The sequence below is a fragment of the Carlito syrichta genome, unplaced genomic scaffold, assembly GCF_000164805.1.
Source record: "Carlito syrichta isolate Samal-C Ts95f unplaced genomic scaffold, Tarsius_syrichta-2.0.1 Scaffold122965, whole genome shotgun sequence".
In the NCBI taxonomy this organism is placed as follows: domain Eukaryota; kingdom Metazoa; phylum Chordata; class Mammalia; order Primates; family Tarsiidae; genus Carlito; species Carlito syrichta.
In genome coordinates, this window is record NW_007067061.1 from 36,107 (window position 1) to 50,295 (window position 14,189).

At 35.5% G+C, this 14,189-nt stretch overlaps 1 protein-coding gene across 1 annotated transcript in view; it reads right to left on the reverse strand.

The window, feature by feature from the left end:
• MTMR8 (myotubularin related protein 8) overlaps positions 1–13,583 on the reverse strand; it is a 47,278-nt gene extending 33,695 nt beyond the window's left edge. Inside the window, exons 1-2 of the mRNA XM_008048240.2 lie at positions 13,557–13,583; positions 3,492–3,614 (exon numbers count right to left, since the gene is read on the reverse strand). Coding sequence (XP_008046431.1) covers positions 3,492–3,614; positions 13,557–13,583 — 150 coding nt within the window. The remainder of the gene's footprint in view (positions 1–3,491; positions 3,615–13,556) is intronic.
• Between the last annotated feature and the right edge of the window lie 606 nt (positions 13,584–14,189).

A 14,189-nucleotide genomic window follows, 5' to 3' on the forward strand; every position in this document is an offset into this window, starting at 1 on the left:
AGTGTACCTGATTCTCAGCAATGGTAACAGTATGGCCAGAGATATGATCACATCTATACTCTACAACCATCCTTAAAGACACAGCTAGGTTCTCACAAACAGAACTAAAGTGTAACAGTGGTAAAGCAAAGAGAAACAGAGTGCAATGTTAGAAAACTTCTCTCTATTTAAGGATACAAGATTAACAGGTATGTGGGACAATTTTGGTGAATCAGCTCAGAATAGATAACTTATAGCATGCTATGCTGGAGTTTACAATTACAGAATAATTTTTACAGAGGAAAATAGGGCTTCTTTTTGTTCTGCCAAATTGCTAATTAAAATAATGATTAGTCATTGGTATTGTGCTTTATTATTCACAAGGTAGTCCATGACCATTAGCTATTTAATGCTTATGAGAGCCCTTTGATATATAATCGTTCTATTTCAGGAACGTAAAAAAAATCAAAGCTCTGAGAATTAAATTCCTCATCTGTTGAGAGCCAACATCTATAGCTACATGGCTGAGGCCTGTAAAGGCCATCTGGAAGATCGCCTCTGACATAGGATATCAGTTATACCTATAATATTGACGTGTGATTAGTGACCAGTGTGCATATATGGCAGTAAAACTTATAAGTAAATCTCAATACACCTGATGGAAAGTGCATAGCAGAATTATTTTTCTCTGTCTTTCTAAGTTTTACTTCTTTCTAGATATTTTTTAACTTCTATTTCCTGGTAGACTGGGTAGTCAGCTCTTATTCCGAAAGCTGTTTCCCCTAGGGCTAAGATTAGAAACTAAATTACCATGATAGTTTTGTCGCCCTGCCCCTAACCAGGTAGAACGTTTTCTTTTGTTTCGTTAATTACCGAAACTCTGTCTGCTTCAGCCCATGGCCGCCATCTTGGCAACCCTGCATTTCCTTGTTCAAGAGTGTGACAGCTACTATTTGATTTTTAGAGTAGACTTGTTAGGATAAAATATATACATATATACTCATAGCTGCGTAAATCTATGCTTGCTGTTTTGTTTCCTTTTGCTACATTATTCAAGTGTAATAGTTACTATACGATTTATGAAAGAATTAATGATGAGGAATTAGCTTAATAGGATATAGCATAGTATTAAAGTCCAATAACTAGATCATATAAAAATTAAAGTTTAGACATATGAAACATATGAATTATAGTAAAGTTTTGTAGTTTAAGAATAAGTTTTAACTGAGTTATAAGGCATTACGTTAAATCGTAATAGGATAATAGTATAACTGACAGTTAAGTCATTTAACTAAACTTATAGATTATAGTATAGTGTTAAGTTGATAATATTAATCGTTAAAAATATTGGGAATCAGTGAACTTGGATTGAACCTAGAGTTAACTCAGGAAAGTTTTTTGTATTAATCAGGGTATAGAGCAAAGAGTATAATATGAATGATTCATTGAACATTATGGAAAACACTTTGAACGATTTGTATTGAAATTGTGCACCTGTGACCTTAATGTAAGCACGGCAGGCATCATGGAATTCGAATTGTTTGCTTGGAAATTGCAGATCTCATGGTGGTCTTGTGTTGCATAGTTTGTAAAGCACGGAACTTGTACGCCCCCAGTAAGTGATTATCACACTGCTGGAGGGTATAGAAAATGGTATATAAGTTGGAAAAGGTTTGAATAAAATTGGCTCCAGTCCTGATCAGACTGTTCCCAGAAGAACTGCCTCCGAGTAGTTTCTTCTCGCTGTCCAGATTCTCTGGTGCGGGTCCTAACCCACCCTTGGTCAGTGCTGGTCACCGACACTCATCAGAAGTCACACAGCCAAGAAGTGGCACAAACAGGACTTGAACCATGACAGTCTAACCCCAAGTCCAGGATTATTTCTCCAATAATTCTAAAAAATCTAGTTCTGGAAGTAGGATTTAACAAGAAACATGAGTGGGAAATTACACTTTAGACTCTGGTGACCGTAAAGCAAAGAATATAGGATGATTACTCCTGCCCATGCTGATTCCAGAAAAAAAAAAAAGCGTGGGAACTGATAAAAGAAAATGTATCCAAATAATATAATTATCTCTTTATAGATGAAAAAAAGTCCTAAAATCACAGTTTTGTATTTTAGTCTTTGATGTTCTCCTATCCATATCTAACATTTCCTGCAACTACAGAGCCTATATGTGCTCTTTCTATTCTCCGAAATTCCTGACCTGTGCCTGAAATGACATTCCAATTAACATTTCTTTTCTTCTCTCTCACATCCCCATGCCTCAGCCTCCAATTTATATGTAAAAGTCACCTCTTTTATGACATTTTTCAAACACATCCACCATCTAAGAATGCAGCAGGTATGGAGATGATTCACATATTCCTAGGGAAAATTTCCTACCTTAATTTCTATCTTAATTGTTTTATCAAACTCAATTCCTGCCAAGGCAGCTTTGGAGGTGCTGCAAAAACTCTTGATAATGTAATAGAAATTAATGTATCCTATCTCAAGAAAATCAAAGTCCTACGAGTCAATATGGGAGATGTGTTTGGGTAGTAAAATACTGAACGTCGAGTTCAGGGGCCAGGCAAACAGTTGTGGTGAAATGGGGAAGGGTGGAGGAAAGATGGAACAGACTAAGACTGGAAGAACTTCATTAATAATTACTAATTGGGACTGGGTGCAATGGCCCACACCTGTAATCCCAACACTTTGGGAGGCTGAGGTGGGAGGACTGCTTGAGCCCAGGAGTTGGAGACCAGCCTGGCAACAAAGCAAGACCCTATCTCTACAAAAAATGCAAAAATTAACCAGGCATGGTGGCGTGTGCCTGTAGTCCCAGCTACTCAGGAGGCTGAGGTGGGAGGATTGCCTGAGCCCAGGAGGTTGAGGCTGCAGTGAGACCAGATTGCATCACTACACTCTAGCCTGGGCAACAGAGTGATACCCTGTCTCAAATAATAATGATAATAATAATAATAATAATGTAAATAAGCCTCCTTTGACATACAGAAATAAACAAATGTAAGTTCTCCCTTCCAGATTCAGTCCACTGGCAGGAACAAATCTGGGGGTAGTAAGTGCTGAAACTGAGATTTCAACATGGGCAGACTGGTTCTAAAGCCTGTGATCTTAATCACTGTGCTATGTCGTATATATGTTATATTTGTACTAAGTGAAGAGGTCTGGCTAATGATTAAGTTAAGATTAACTTCTGATGCTACTTTAGGATGGGTCAGCATAATGTAAGTTATGGGTGCTGAAATAATTAGAAAACATTATTTAAAGGTATAAAACACACACACACACAAACACATACACACACACACACACACACACACACACACACACACACACATGAAATCCTGTCTTAGAACAGAGAGATGGTCTAAATCAATGCATCCCAAAGTATAGGCCATGAGTCCTCTAGCTAATAATGATACTTGAAATTTCAAGAAACCACCATATAGAAAGTACGTATGTACAACTCTTTAAGAACCTTTGGCATTTCTTCCCATGAACATACCCATGTTTCTTTCCGGGCTGCACCAGAAGTCTCCACATAGATCAAGTGGGTTGCAGTAAGATACAGAATCCCATTAGCTGGTTTCTTACCCACGTAACGATCCAGTAATTTCACATTTTGTACCTGTTATTTGAGGAACAAAATACTGATTAAGTTATCAACTCACCACCTGTGATTAAAGTGGGACAATTCAAAGCAAGATAAATGCTATCAATTTGTTTTAAACCATCTTTGAGACCTTCCAGTTCCTGCCAAGATGGCAAACTAGGATAATCTATATTACTTTTCCTAAATTAGTCCTGTAATACATTTGTACCCCCTAAACCTAAAACATAATAAAATTATGTAGCTAAGAAACTAAATAACAATTACATAGCTAAGAAAAATAAACATCAAAAACTTTAAATCTAAAATAAAAAAAGTGAGAGAGAAACATGCATTCTAGAAAGGATCAAAATTCTAAACAATGTTTACATGATAGTGTCAGTATGAGTGAAAAATATATAATACCTAAGAGTGTGCTGAGGTACTTATCTGGTCAGAAGGAAGGGCAGGTTTTATGCATAAAAAAAATCAATACAGGTAAATAACATGAGGATAGATCGAAAATTCCAGGGCAGGAATAGAGTGAAACAGGAAAAAAGAAAGACAAAAAGAGTACCACAAATGGAAAGTAAAAAATGAAATGCCAGAAATAAGTCCAAATATAGGAGTAATCACAATAAATATACATAAATTAAACTTACCAATCAAAAGGCAGACTTATCAAATGGTTTGAAACAAAATTTTCAACAATATTCAGACTAGAAGAGATACACTTTAGCAACACAAACAAGTTGAAAATAACAGGATGGACAAAAAGAAACCAGGCAAATATAAACCAAAATAAAACTGGGGTAGATTTTCAATAGCTGACAAAATAGAATATGCATGACAAAGAACAATAGGACAAGAAGATCATAAATATGTATATGTATCTTATAATACAGTCTCAAAATATATCAACCAAGCAGAACTGCAGAGAGAAAAAACAAACAAACAAGAGCATTTGGACATTTTACTATGGATACTAACAGGTCAAGAAGACAAAAAAAAGTCAAATAAAGATATAGAACACCTATACATTACAACTAAAAAGCTCAAGTTATTAGATAGAGAGTAGACCCATATATCCAACAAACAGAGCATTGAATCATTCAAGAGAACAAATAGAACATTTCCAAAATGAGACAATGATTACAGTTGTAAAGGAAGACTCAATAAATTCTAATGTTCTCTAACCACAACGCAATGACATTAGAAATTAATAACAAAATAATAGACAAAAATTAGCATCATACATTTGGAAATAAAATAGCTTATTACTAAATTAACTTTGGGTTAAATGGAAATTAAGAACTATTTCAAAATGAATGATATAACATGAAAATTTGTAGGACACAGCTAAAGATGAAGGAAATGTATAGCATTAAGTACGTTTATCATGAAATGAGAAAGGTTAAAAATAAACTAGCTAAGTATTCAATATAGTAAAAATAGCAAAATAACAGAGAAACTAGTAAGATGACAAAGGACAAAAATCAATAAGCAGAGACTCCTGCAGAGATTGATATCCACACACCAAAAGAAAAGATTAACAAATGAGAATATGATTTTTTTGAAGAGGTTAATAGGATAGAACTTTAAAGAGAAAGGATGCAACTAAATAAAATGCAGAATGAAAAAGGGAAAACATTAAAAATTCAAAAAATTTTAAGTATTATGAACAACAATATGCTAATACATTGGAAAACTTACATGAAATTTAAAAATCCAGAGAAAAAAATAAAATGGCAATGGTAGTCAACGATTTCCCATATCTAAAACCTCAGCCCCAAATCTTTCATAGGTGAATTCTACCACACGTACAAGAAACAGTTAATGAAGACCTTATCCAATTGATTTCAGTCACTGGAAAATAAATAATGTTTACTCAGTCTATTTTATGAGGATAATGTAATCTTGATTCTAAAATCAAATAAATGTAATTAGAAGAAAAGAAAATGTAGGCCCTCCACTTATGAAACATAGATACAAAAAAAGCCAAATAAAAAAGTTGATGAATACAACAGTATATTTTTTAAAAATATATTTAACAAAGTACAATTTATCTCAAGAAAGCAAGTACAGTTCAACATCAGAAAACTTCAATGCAATATATCACGTGAATAAATTAAAAGATAAACATCAGATTATATCTCAATTGACACCAAAAATCATTTAATACGGTTCAATTCTATGTATGATAATAACTCTTGATGAATGAGAATTCGAAGTAAAAATAAACATCCTTAACTTAGTAAAGATTATATACCAAAAACCTACGAAGAACATTGTGCATAACAGAGAAACTAAATGCAGATTTAAAATAAGGAGCAAGGCAATTTGGACCCCAACTATTACTGCTACTGTTTTAAATATTCTGACTAATACTATGAAGAAAGAGGGGGAATTAAGAAATGCAAAGAATGGAAAGGAAGTGCACTACTTGGTACCATTTACAGGGGAGATTATCATCTACCTAGATGGGAAAAAAAGAATCAATAAACTACTAGAACTAATATGAGAGGAGATTATTAGCAAGGTTACCAGATATAAGATCAACCTACAAAAATCAATAGCATTTTTCTATACCAGCAATGATCACTTAGAAAATACAATTAATAATACCATTCACAATGGCAACAAAAACTATATAAAATCTAGAAATTAGTTTAACCAAGCATATATAAGACTTTTACTTTAAAACTTTAATAAAGCATGTAGAAGATAATCTAAAGAAATGAAGAGAGGTCTGTGCTCTTGGTCAGGGCAACTTAATATTATAAAGATGCCAATTATCTCTCAAATTAACCCACAAATTCAACACAATTACAGTCAGATTTCAAAGTGAATTTTCTAACATCTTATTCTAAATATACATAGAAGAATAAAACCACACAAATAGTTAAACCAACCTTAAAAAAGAAAAGAGGAAAATATTTGCTCTACCAGGTATTAAAATATACTCAAAGCAGTGGGGAAGGGAGCCCCCACAGTACTACTGTAAGAAAAACAGACCAGCGGAAAAGGACCAGAGCTCAAAACCAGACTGATATATAAATGGGGGCCTAATATAGTATAGATATGGCAATACAAATTGATGGGTAAGAGTATTTGTTAAATGTGCTGGGAAAACAGTACATGAAGAAAGACAAAACCATATCGCTACCTAACACTATATATACAAGTAGACAGACTCTAGATGTATCTATTTGTAAAAGATAAAACTATTATGTTACTCGGGAAAAAAAAATAAAGAATACCTTGGATCTAGCAGCAGGGAATGGCATTCTAAAAGTTAATAACAGAATGGGAGAAAATATGTGCAATGTCTAAAACTAACAAGGAGTTATTATCTAGAATTTATAAGAAACTCCTGCAACTCAGTATGAAAAAGAGGCCCTAATAAAAAAATAGATAAAGTATAAGAACATGCAAGTTGTGTAAGAAGCAATCCCAGAACCATACAACCATGAAGAGATGCTCAAAAACACTGGTAATAAAATAAATGAAAATTAAAACTAGATATTGCTTTAAGTTTCTAAAATTGTCAAAAACTAGAAAGCCAGAAAGTAAGTGCTATGTTGGCAGGGTTATAGGGACACAGGAATCATCATCCACTACAACGAAGGAGAGTGTAGACAGGTGGGGCCATTCATAAGGATAATCTAGCACTACCTAATTAAAGTAAAAAGTGTATACCCTATGACTCAGCAATTCTATTCCTGAAAATGAACCCAAATAAATTTTCATATAGATCCATAAGAAGATATATAAGGATGAACATGTCCATCACTTTGAGAATAGTCAGGTCAGATGTGGTGGAATATTATGCAGCCATTAGAAGCAATGGGTTAGAGGTACACATAGCAAAAAAAAAAAAAAGATGATGACAGTGAAAAAAGTAAGAAACAGTGATATATTGAAGACCACTATTTATATATAAATTAAACATTCATGCATATAAAAACAACCATCATGTTTTAGAGGACACATTCAATTATAAATATTAGAATGCTTGTCTACGATGCGGTATGCTTGTCTATGATAGGGGAATGAAATGGGAAAAAGAGGGCTAACCAAATAAGTAAATAAAAACAAGAGATAGCTTTGCACGAACCAATGATGATAAGTATTAATACAAAGAACTGAGGCACATGTGATGAACTCAATCCTATACACCTGAGGTTAAAGACCACAAACAAACAAAAACCACCTTTTGTTTTCAGAAACATGGAAATAATCTTAGATATTTAAGAGGTGCTCTATGATGTTAGTCTCTTTAATTCATCTGTACTCAAAGTTTAACTCATGGTTTTAACACGTGTACCTCCATATCCTTAGGTATCATGATTTTCATGTACAAAGGAAGCAAAGGCAAGGTGTCTAAGATCACATCAAATATAAAATCTCCAGCCCAATGTTGTTTTCATTTCATATACTGTCATCCAGGAATCCTTAGTTCAAAGTCTATCAGTGTGACAAATTATATAGGCAAATTACATATGGCTAAAAGGGGTGACACAAAAATGGTATCACCTTTTTCCCAGGAGGCATTTAAGAATAGGTTATTCATTTATCTACTGAAGCCTTGATGCTTTTTCTTATTCAGTCATGGACCACATAATGTTGTTTCAGTCAATGATGGACCACATATATACAACAGTGGTGGGAGGCAGACGCTACACCACATAGCCCGGGTGTGTAGTAGACTATACTATCTAGGTCTGTATAAGTACAATCTATGATGTTCACACAATGATGAAATTACCTAATGAGGCATTTCTTGGAACATATCCCCATAATTAAGTGACCCATGACAGTAACTTCAAATCTGTTCTAATAAGTGGAATATCATAAATATAAAAATATTCTTGTAAAATATAAATAGCTTCTTGACATTTATTAAAAAAAGCATCACAACTTCAACAGATAAAGTAGTAAAATAATATGAACAGAAAATTCACATACGAGGAAATACAAATGTGAAGAGTTCAATTTCACTAGTAATGACAGAAATGTTCATTTAAAATGACACGAAGCCACTATTTTATACTCAGTATATTTGCAAAACATGGACTGCTGGCATGGCTGTGGTAAAACCAGTATGCTTATATATTACTGATTGCAATGCATATCCCCTTTTAGAAAGCAGTATAAAAAAACTAACAGGGATGTATAAGTATGAACCAGTATCCTTTGATCCATATTCCCACTCTTGAAATTCAGCCACATTGGCAGTAGTGGGGAAACTGCCGGATGGGTGGGGACGGAATTGACAGTAGTGGGAACCTGAGGTGGCGGGGGGGGGGGACACCTCATCAGCATAATAAACATTAGTATACCTAACCCTGAAATTGTACCCCACATCTTTAAAATTAAAAAATCTTACAAAGAAAAAAAATGTATTTATACACGAAGATACTCCCTGAGATTCTACTAATAATAGAAGAAAATGGGAAATTTTACAATGGGCTATTAAGCAGATAAATAAAATAATACTATGACTACTAGATTTGTACCTTGCTTTTTTTTTGAAAGTTTTTTTGTTTTTATTAAATGTTTAATTTTATACTTGTGCTTATACAGATTTTCTTATCCATATTTTCTAATTTTTATAAAATAATTTTTTATAAAGTAATTTTCTGGTTTTCTATATTTAAATATCTTTTTTTTCATTTTAAAGATGTGGGGTACAATCCAGGATTAGGTGCATGAACGGTCATTTTTTAAAAATAATTAATCAGTATTTTTTATTATGGTTTTGTGAGGTACAGTTAAGAGTTAGGTGTACAATTACGTTTCATTCAGGCACCCTGTTGATAAGAGGTGTTTTCCCAGCCCCAGACAGATATTTGCTACTGTTAATCCCATCCCCTCCCCCCCAAATGAACGGTCATTTTACAGGTAAAGTTTGGGTCTCCCTTTGGTCCTCATTTCACCTGGTTTGAGATCAGGTACCCTTATTGATATTATGTGCCCCTGTCTCCTTTCACATACTAAGTGTCCAAGAAAAATTAACTGAATCTGAAATCTCGTCCCATTAAAATTTTTGCAAGAATTGTATAAAATATTTGATATAATGATGAATAAAAAATTAAGTAAAAATATCAGAAACATGTTAAACAATGTGGGCATGCAGACAAAGATGGGATGAAAACATAAAGGAATAAAAATAGCCTAGTATAGAATGATAGGATTATGGGTGATCCTTAATGTTGAAATTTTTAAAAACTTTTAAAATGTGAAATAACTATAGATTCAGAGAAAGTGATAAAAAATGTACAGGAAAGTCCCATGAACCTTTTACCTACTCTCCTCAAATTAAATATCTTACAGTAACTATAGTATGCCATCAAAACCAGGAAACTGATGTTGGTACAATCCACAGATCTTATTCAGATTATACCAGTTATATATGTAGTTAGACATGTATACCATGCACATGTTCTACAGTTATAAATTGTGTATGCATGGCTATATGCGATTATATCACATACGTAGCTTTGTGTAACCACTACCACAATCATGATACATACACACTATAGCATATGACTCCTCTCAGCTATTCCTTTATAGTCATACCCACCCCTTCTCCATCTATCCCTAACTCTTGACAAACACTAACCTACTCTCCATCTCTACAACTTACTTTTTAAAGTACATTATAGAACCATTCAGTATGTAGTCTTCTGAGATTGGCCTTATTCACTCAGCATAGTTCTCTGAAGATCCATCCAAGTGTTTGCATGTATCAATAGTTTGTCTCTTTTTATTGATGAGCAGTATTCCAACTGTGTAGCTGTATCACAATTTGTCTAACCATTCACACACTGAAAGACATGTGAGTAATTTTAAGTCTTTGGCTATTACAAATAAAGCTACTATGAAAATTAGTGTACAAGTTAACACATGAAAATAAATTTTCATTTCTCTGGGATAAATGCCTAAGAGTGCTATTACTGTAATCGTTTTTTTTTATGATAACACATACACATAAAATATATACACATACACTTAAAAGAAAATAATACAGCCAGGCTCGGTGGCTCAGCCCGTAATCCCGTGCCTTGGGAGGCTGAGGTGAGTGAATTGCCTGAGCCCGCGGGTTCGAGACCCACCTGGGCAATTTGGTGAGACCTCATCTCTACAATAAATCAAAAAAAATTAGCCAGGTGTGGTAGCACGCGCCTGTAGTTCCAGCTACTTGGAAGGCTGAGGCGGAAGGATCGCCGGAGCCCAGCAGGTCGAGGCTGCGGTGGCCGGGAGCGGCCACTTGCACTCCAGTCTGGGCGACAGAGCGAGACTCCAACTCAAAAAAAAATAAAAAATAAAATAATACTTCATTATCAGACATAATTCTCAGAGGGTTGGGCAAAACAATCCACAGAGTCCCAAAACAGCTATCTAGGGTATATGTTCCAAGCCAACATGAGGAAAAAAAGACAGAATGGTAAACACTGTGTTACACTCTACATGTGTTATCGTATTTAATCCTCTTAATAACACTATAAGATAGGTGCTATTGTTCATCCCATTTCATATATGTGGAAATCAAAGCTCAGAGAAGTTAATAAATTTATCCACATAGATGGTTAAGTAGTGAGGTAAAGGCAGGCAGTATTAAACAAGAACCCAAACTCTAAACCACTATTTATTATTAATCAAATGTATTAAATGTGTGTGGTTGGAGAGAGAAAGAAAACCTCCCACCCCTATCGCCCACCTTCCAAAAGAGAAAAAACAAAACAAAACAATGTGGTCAAGGCATGGTGGCTAAGGGAAGATGCCAAGATACCCAAACCAAAGTGCACTACATTCTTTACTGGAAGAGACAGATTAAACACAAGGCAAATGGTATTGGAAATGTCCTGCCACAGTAACTCTAGTGGGAAGATGGTACAACCCTGAGCTCAGAAAAAAGAGTCAAAGAGACAGGAGGTTTGCTTTCAGCCAGATATCATGATACTCACTGTATCCAGAGAAAATATAGATACCAAAGAAAATAACTGGCCGGGCTCAGTCGCTCAGCCTGTAATCCCAGCTCTTTGGGAGGCCAAGGTGAGTAGATTGCCTGAGCCCACGGGTTCAAGACCACCCCAGGCAACCTGGCAAGACCTCATCTCTACAATAAAGTAAAAAATAGCCGGGCATGATAGCATGCGTCTGTAGTTCTGGCGTGCCAATGCACTCCAGCCTGGGCAAAGGAGTGAGATTCCAACTCAAAAAAAAAGAAAAGAAAAAGAAAATATAAATAACTAAAGCTAGAGTTAATTCAATAATTTTTTTTATTGAGGCCAGATGTGGTGGATCATGCCTGTAATCCCAGCACTTCAGAAGGCTGAGGCGAGAGGACTGCCTGAGACTAGAAGTTTGAGACCAATCTGGGTAACTTGGAAAGACCTCATCTCTACAATAAATCAAAAAATTAGCCAAGCATGGTGGTGTGCACCAGTAGTTCCAGCTACTTGGAAGGCTGAGGCGGAAGGATCACCTGAGCCCAGCAGGTCAAGGCTGTAGTAGCCCTGAGCACGCCACTGCACTCTTGCCTGAGCGACAGAGTGAGACTCTGATTCAAATTATAAAAAGTGTTTGTTTTCCAGGTGAAGAAGTTTGGCAACTCCTAAAGGCAACTTGAAGGTACAGAAGGCTTTTTGTCTGAAGAAAAATGTGATTATATTTGTGTTTCTGAAAGCTCATTCTGGCAGCCATACAGAAATTACATCAGAAGCAATGCCCTTCTAGCTAGTAATTTAGGTAAGTAATGATGAGTCATTGAACTCAAGAATGAGAGTAGTTATGTGCAGAAGATAGGATGGATTAGAAGAATATTTAGAAGGAAAAATGGACACTGAAAGGGCTAGATGACTGACTGAAGATGGAGCATGACAGAAATGGAGATGTCTAGGATGACTCTCAGGCTGCAGGCTTACATGTTTGGGTAGATGGTAGATGACAGTAAATGCAACCATTAGGAAAAAAATGAGATGGAAAATGACAATGAGTTTAGTTTGAGACATTTTGAGTTTGATATACCTGTGAGATATTCAGATGGAAATGGACACTCATCAGATATATGTTCAAATATGGAAATAAGAAGAGAATATCTGGCTTGGAGAAGATAATTTGAAGTTGTTAGTTCATAGTGATTTAAACTTGTAAGAGAAAATAGGATCAACTAAGGAATAGATACAATATGGCGTGGGAGACAGCCAAAGATATAACTCCACAGAGGCCACAATATTTATAGGGTAGATATAAAAGAGGGTTTAGCAAAAGTAATGGTCGTAAGTAGAAGGAAAAACAAGAGAGTGGTATATTGGAAGTCAAAAGAATAGAAAGCATCACAAAGGTCCAGGAAATGAAAAACTAAATATGTACATACAATATGGTAGCAAGTAGGTACACACTTTCATTTGTTTACCTCAACAAATGAATTCTCAGTGGAGGAGTCAAAATGTAAATGTAAATGAATATTCCTTAGAGACAAAACTATCTCCAGAGAGTAAACTGCCCTTTGGAGAAGCTTTGTTGGAAAAGGAAGTATAGAGAAAAAAATGTGCTTAGGGAAGAATCCCCTTAATAAATAAAGGTCTTTTAGAATGGAGACTTGAGCATGTTTAGAGAACACAGCGAAGGATCTAGAAGACAGGGGTATAGATACATGAGAGAATATTAATAACTGCTCAAGATCCAAGAGGCCACTGGGGATCTTGTTTAACAGTTTTCGTGGAGTGCTTGGGGGTATAAATCTTAATTGGAGAAGGTTAAAAGAAAAATGGAGATTTTACAAATTCCAGTTTCTAGACTAGCATGTAAAGAGCTTAGAAGTCAATTCATCATCATCTTGTGTTCCTCAAGTGCCCAGGCCAATGATACAACATGGGGACAAAAAAGGGTGACATTTCCCAGTAGGAAATCCATCCCACTGATGACATTTCTAGAAGTATGATGTGAAAGCTGTATTCCGCTGGGTTTCCTTACCTGCATCCGAGGAATTTGGACAACCATTAACCACTACACACTCCACAGATCAGTTCACTGCCTGAGACAACAGAGAGCTTCTCCCAGTAAACAGAATCAAGTAAGTACCCATCCACATTGGCAGTAGACAGCACTTACCCAAAGGTACCAGCTGCTGGCCTGGAGATTGAACAACATGACACAATAGGAAAGTTGACAGGAGCAAACCTGAGAACCAAGATTAGCTTCCAAAGAACCCCACCAACCAAGCTCCACAGAAGGCAGTGAGCCAGCCCACATTCCCAGTATATTAATACTACAACAACCAGGAAAACTTATATACAAGGTCTGACAATTAAGTTTGTGAACTCATCTTAGAAAAAGTGCTACATACCTCATTGCTGAATATCACCTTGGTCACCTTCGAAGTACTCCCTTTGGAAAGTTATGCACTGATTCCAATGCCTAGTCCACCCATCAAAGCAATTTTGGAACACTTTTTCTGGAAGGTCATCAGAGCTGTCACTGTATTACCCTTGATGTACTGAATGTCATCGAAATGTCTTCCTTTCAATATTTCCTTTATCTTCAGCTAAAGAAAAAAGTCATTGGGGGATAGATCACATGAGTAGGGATGATGTTCTGGTACAGTTA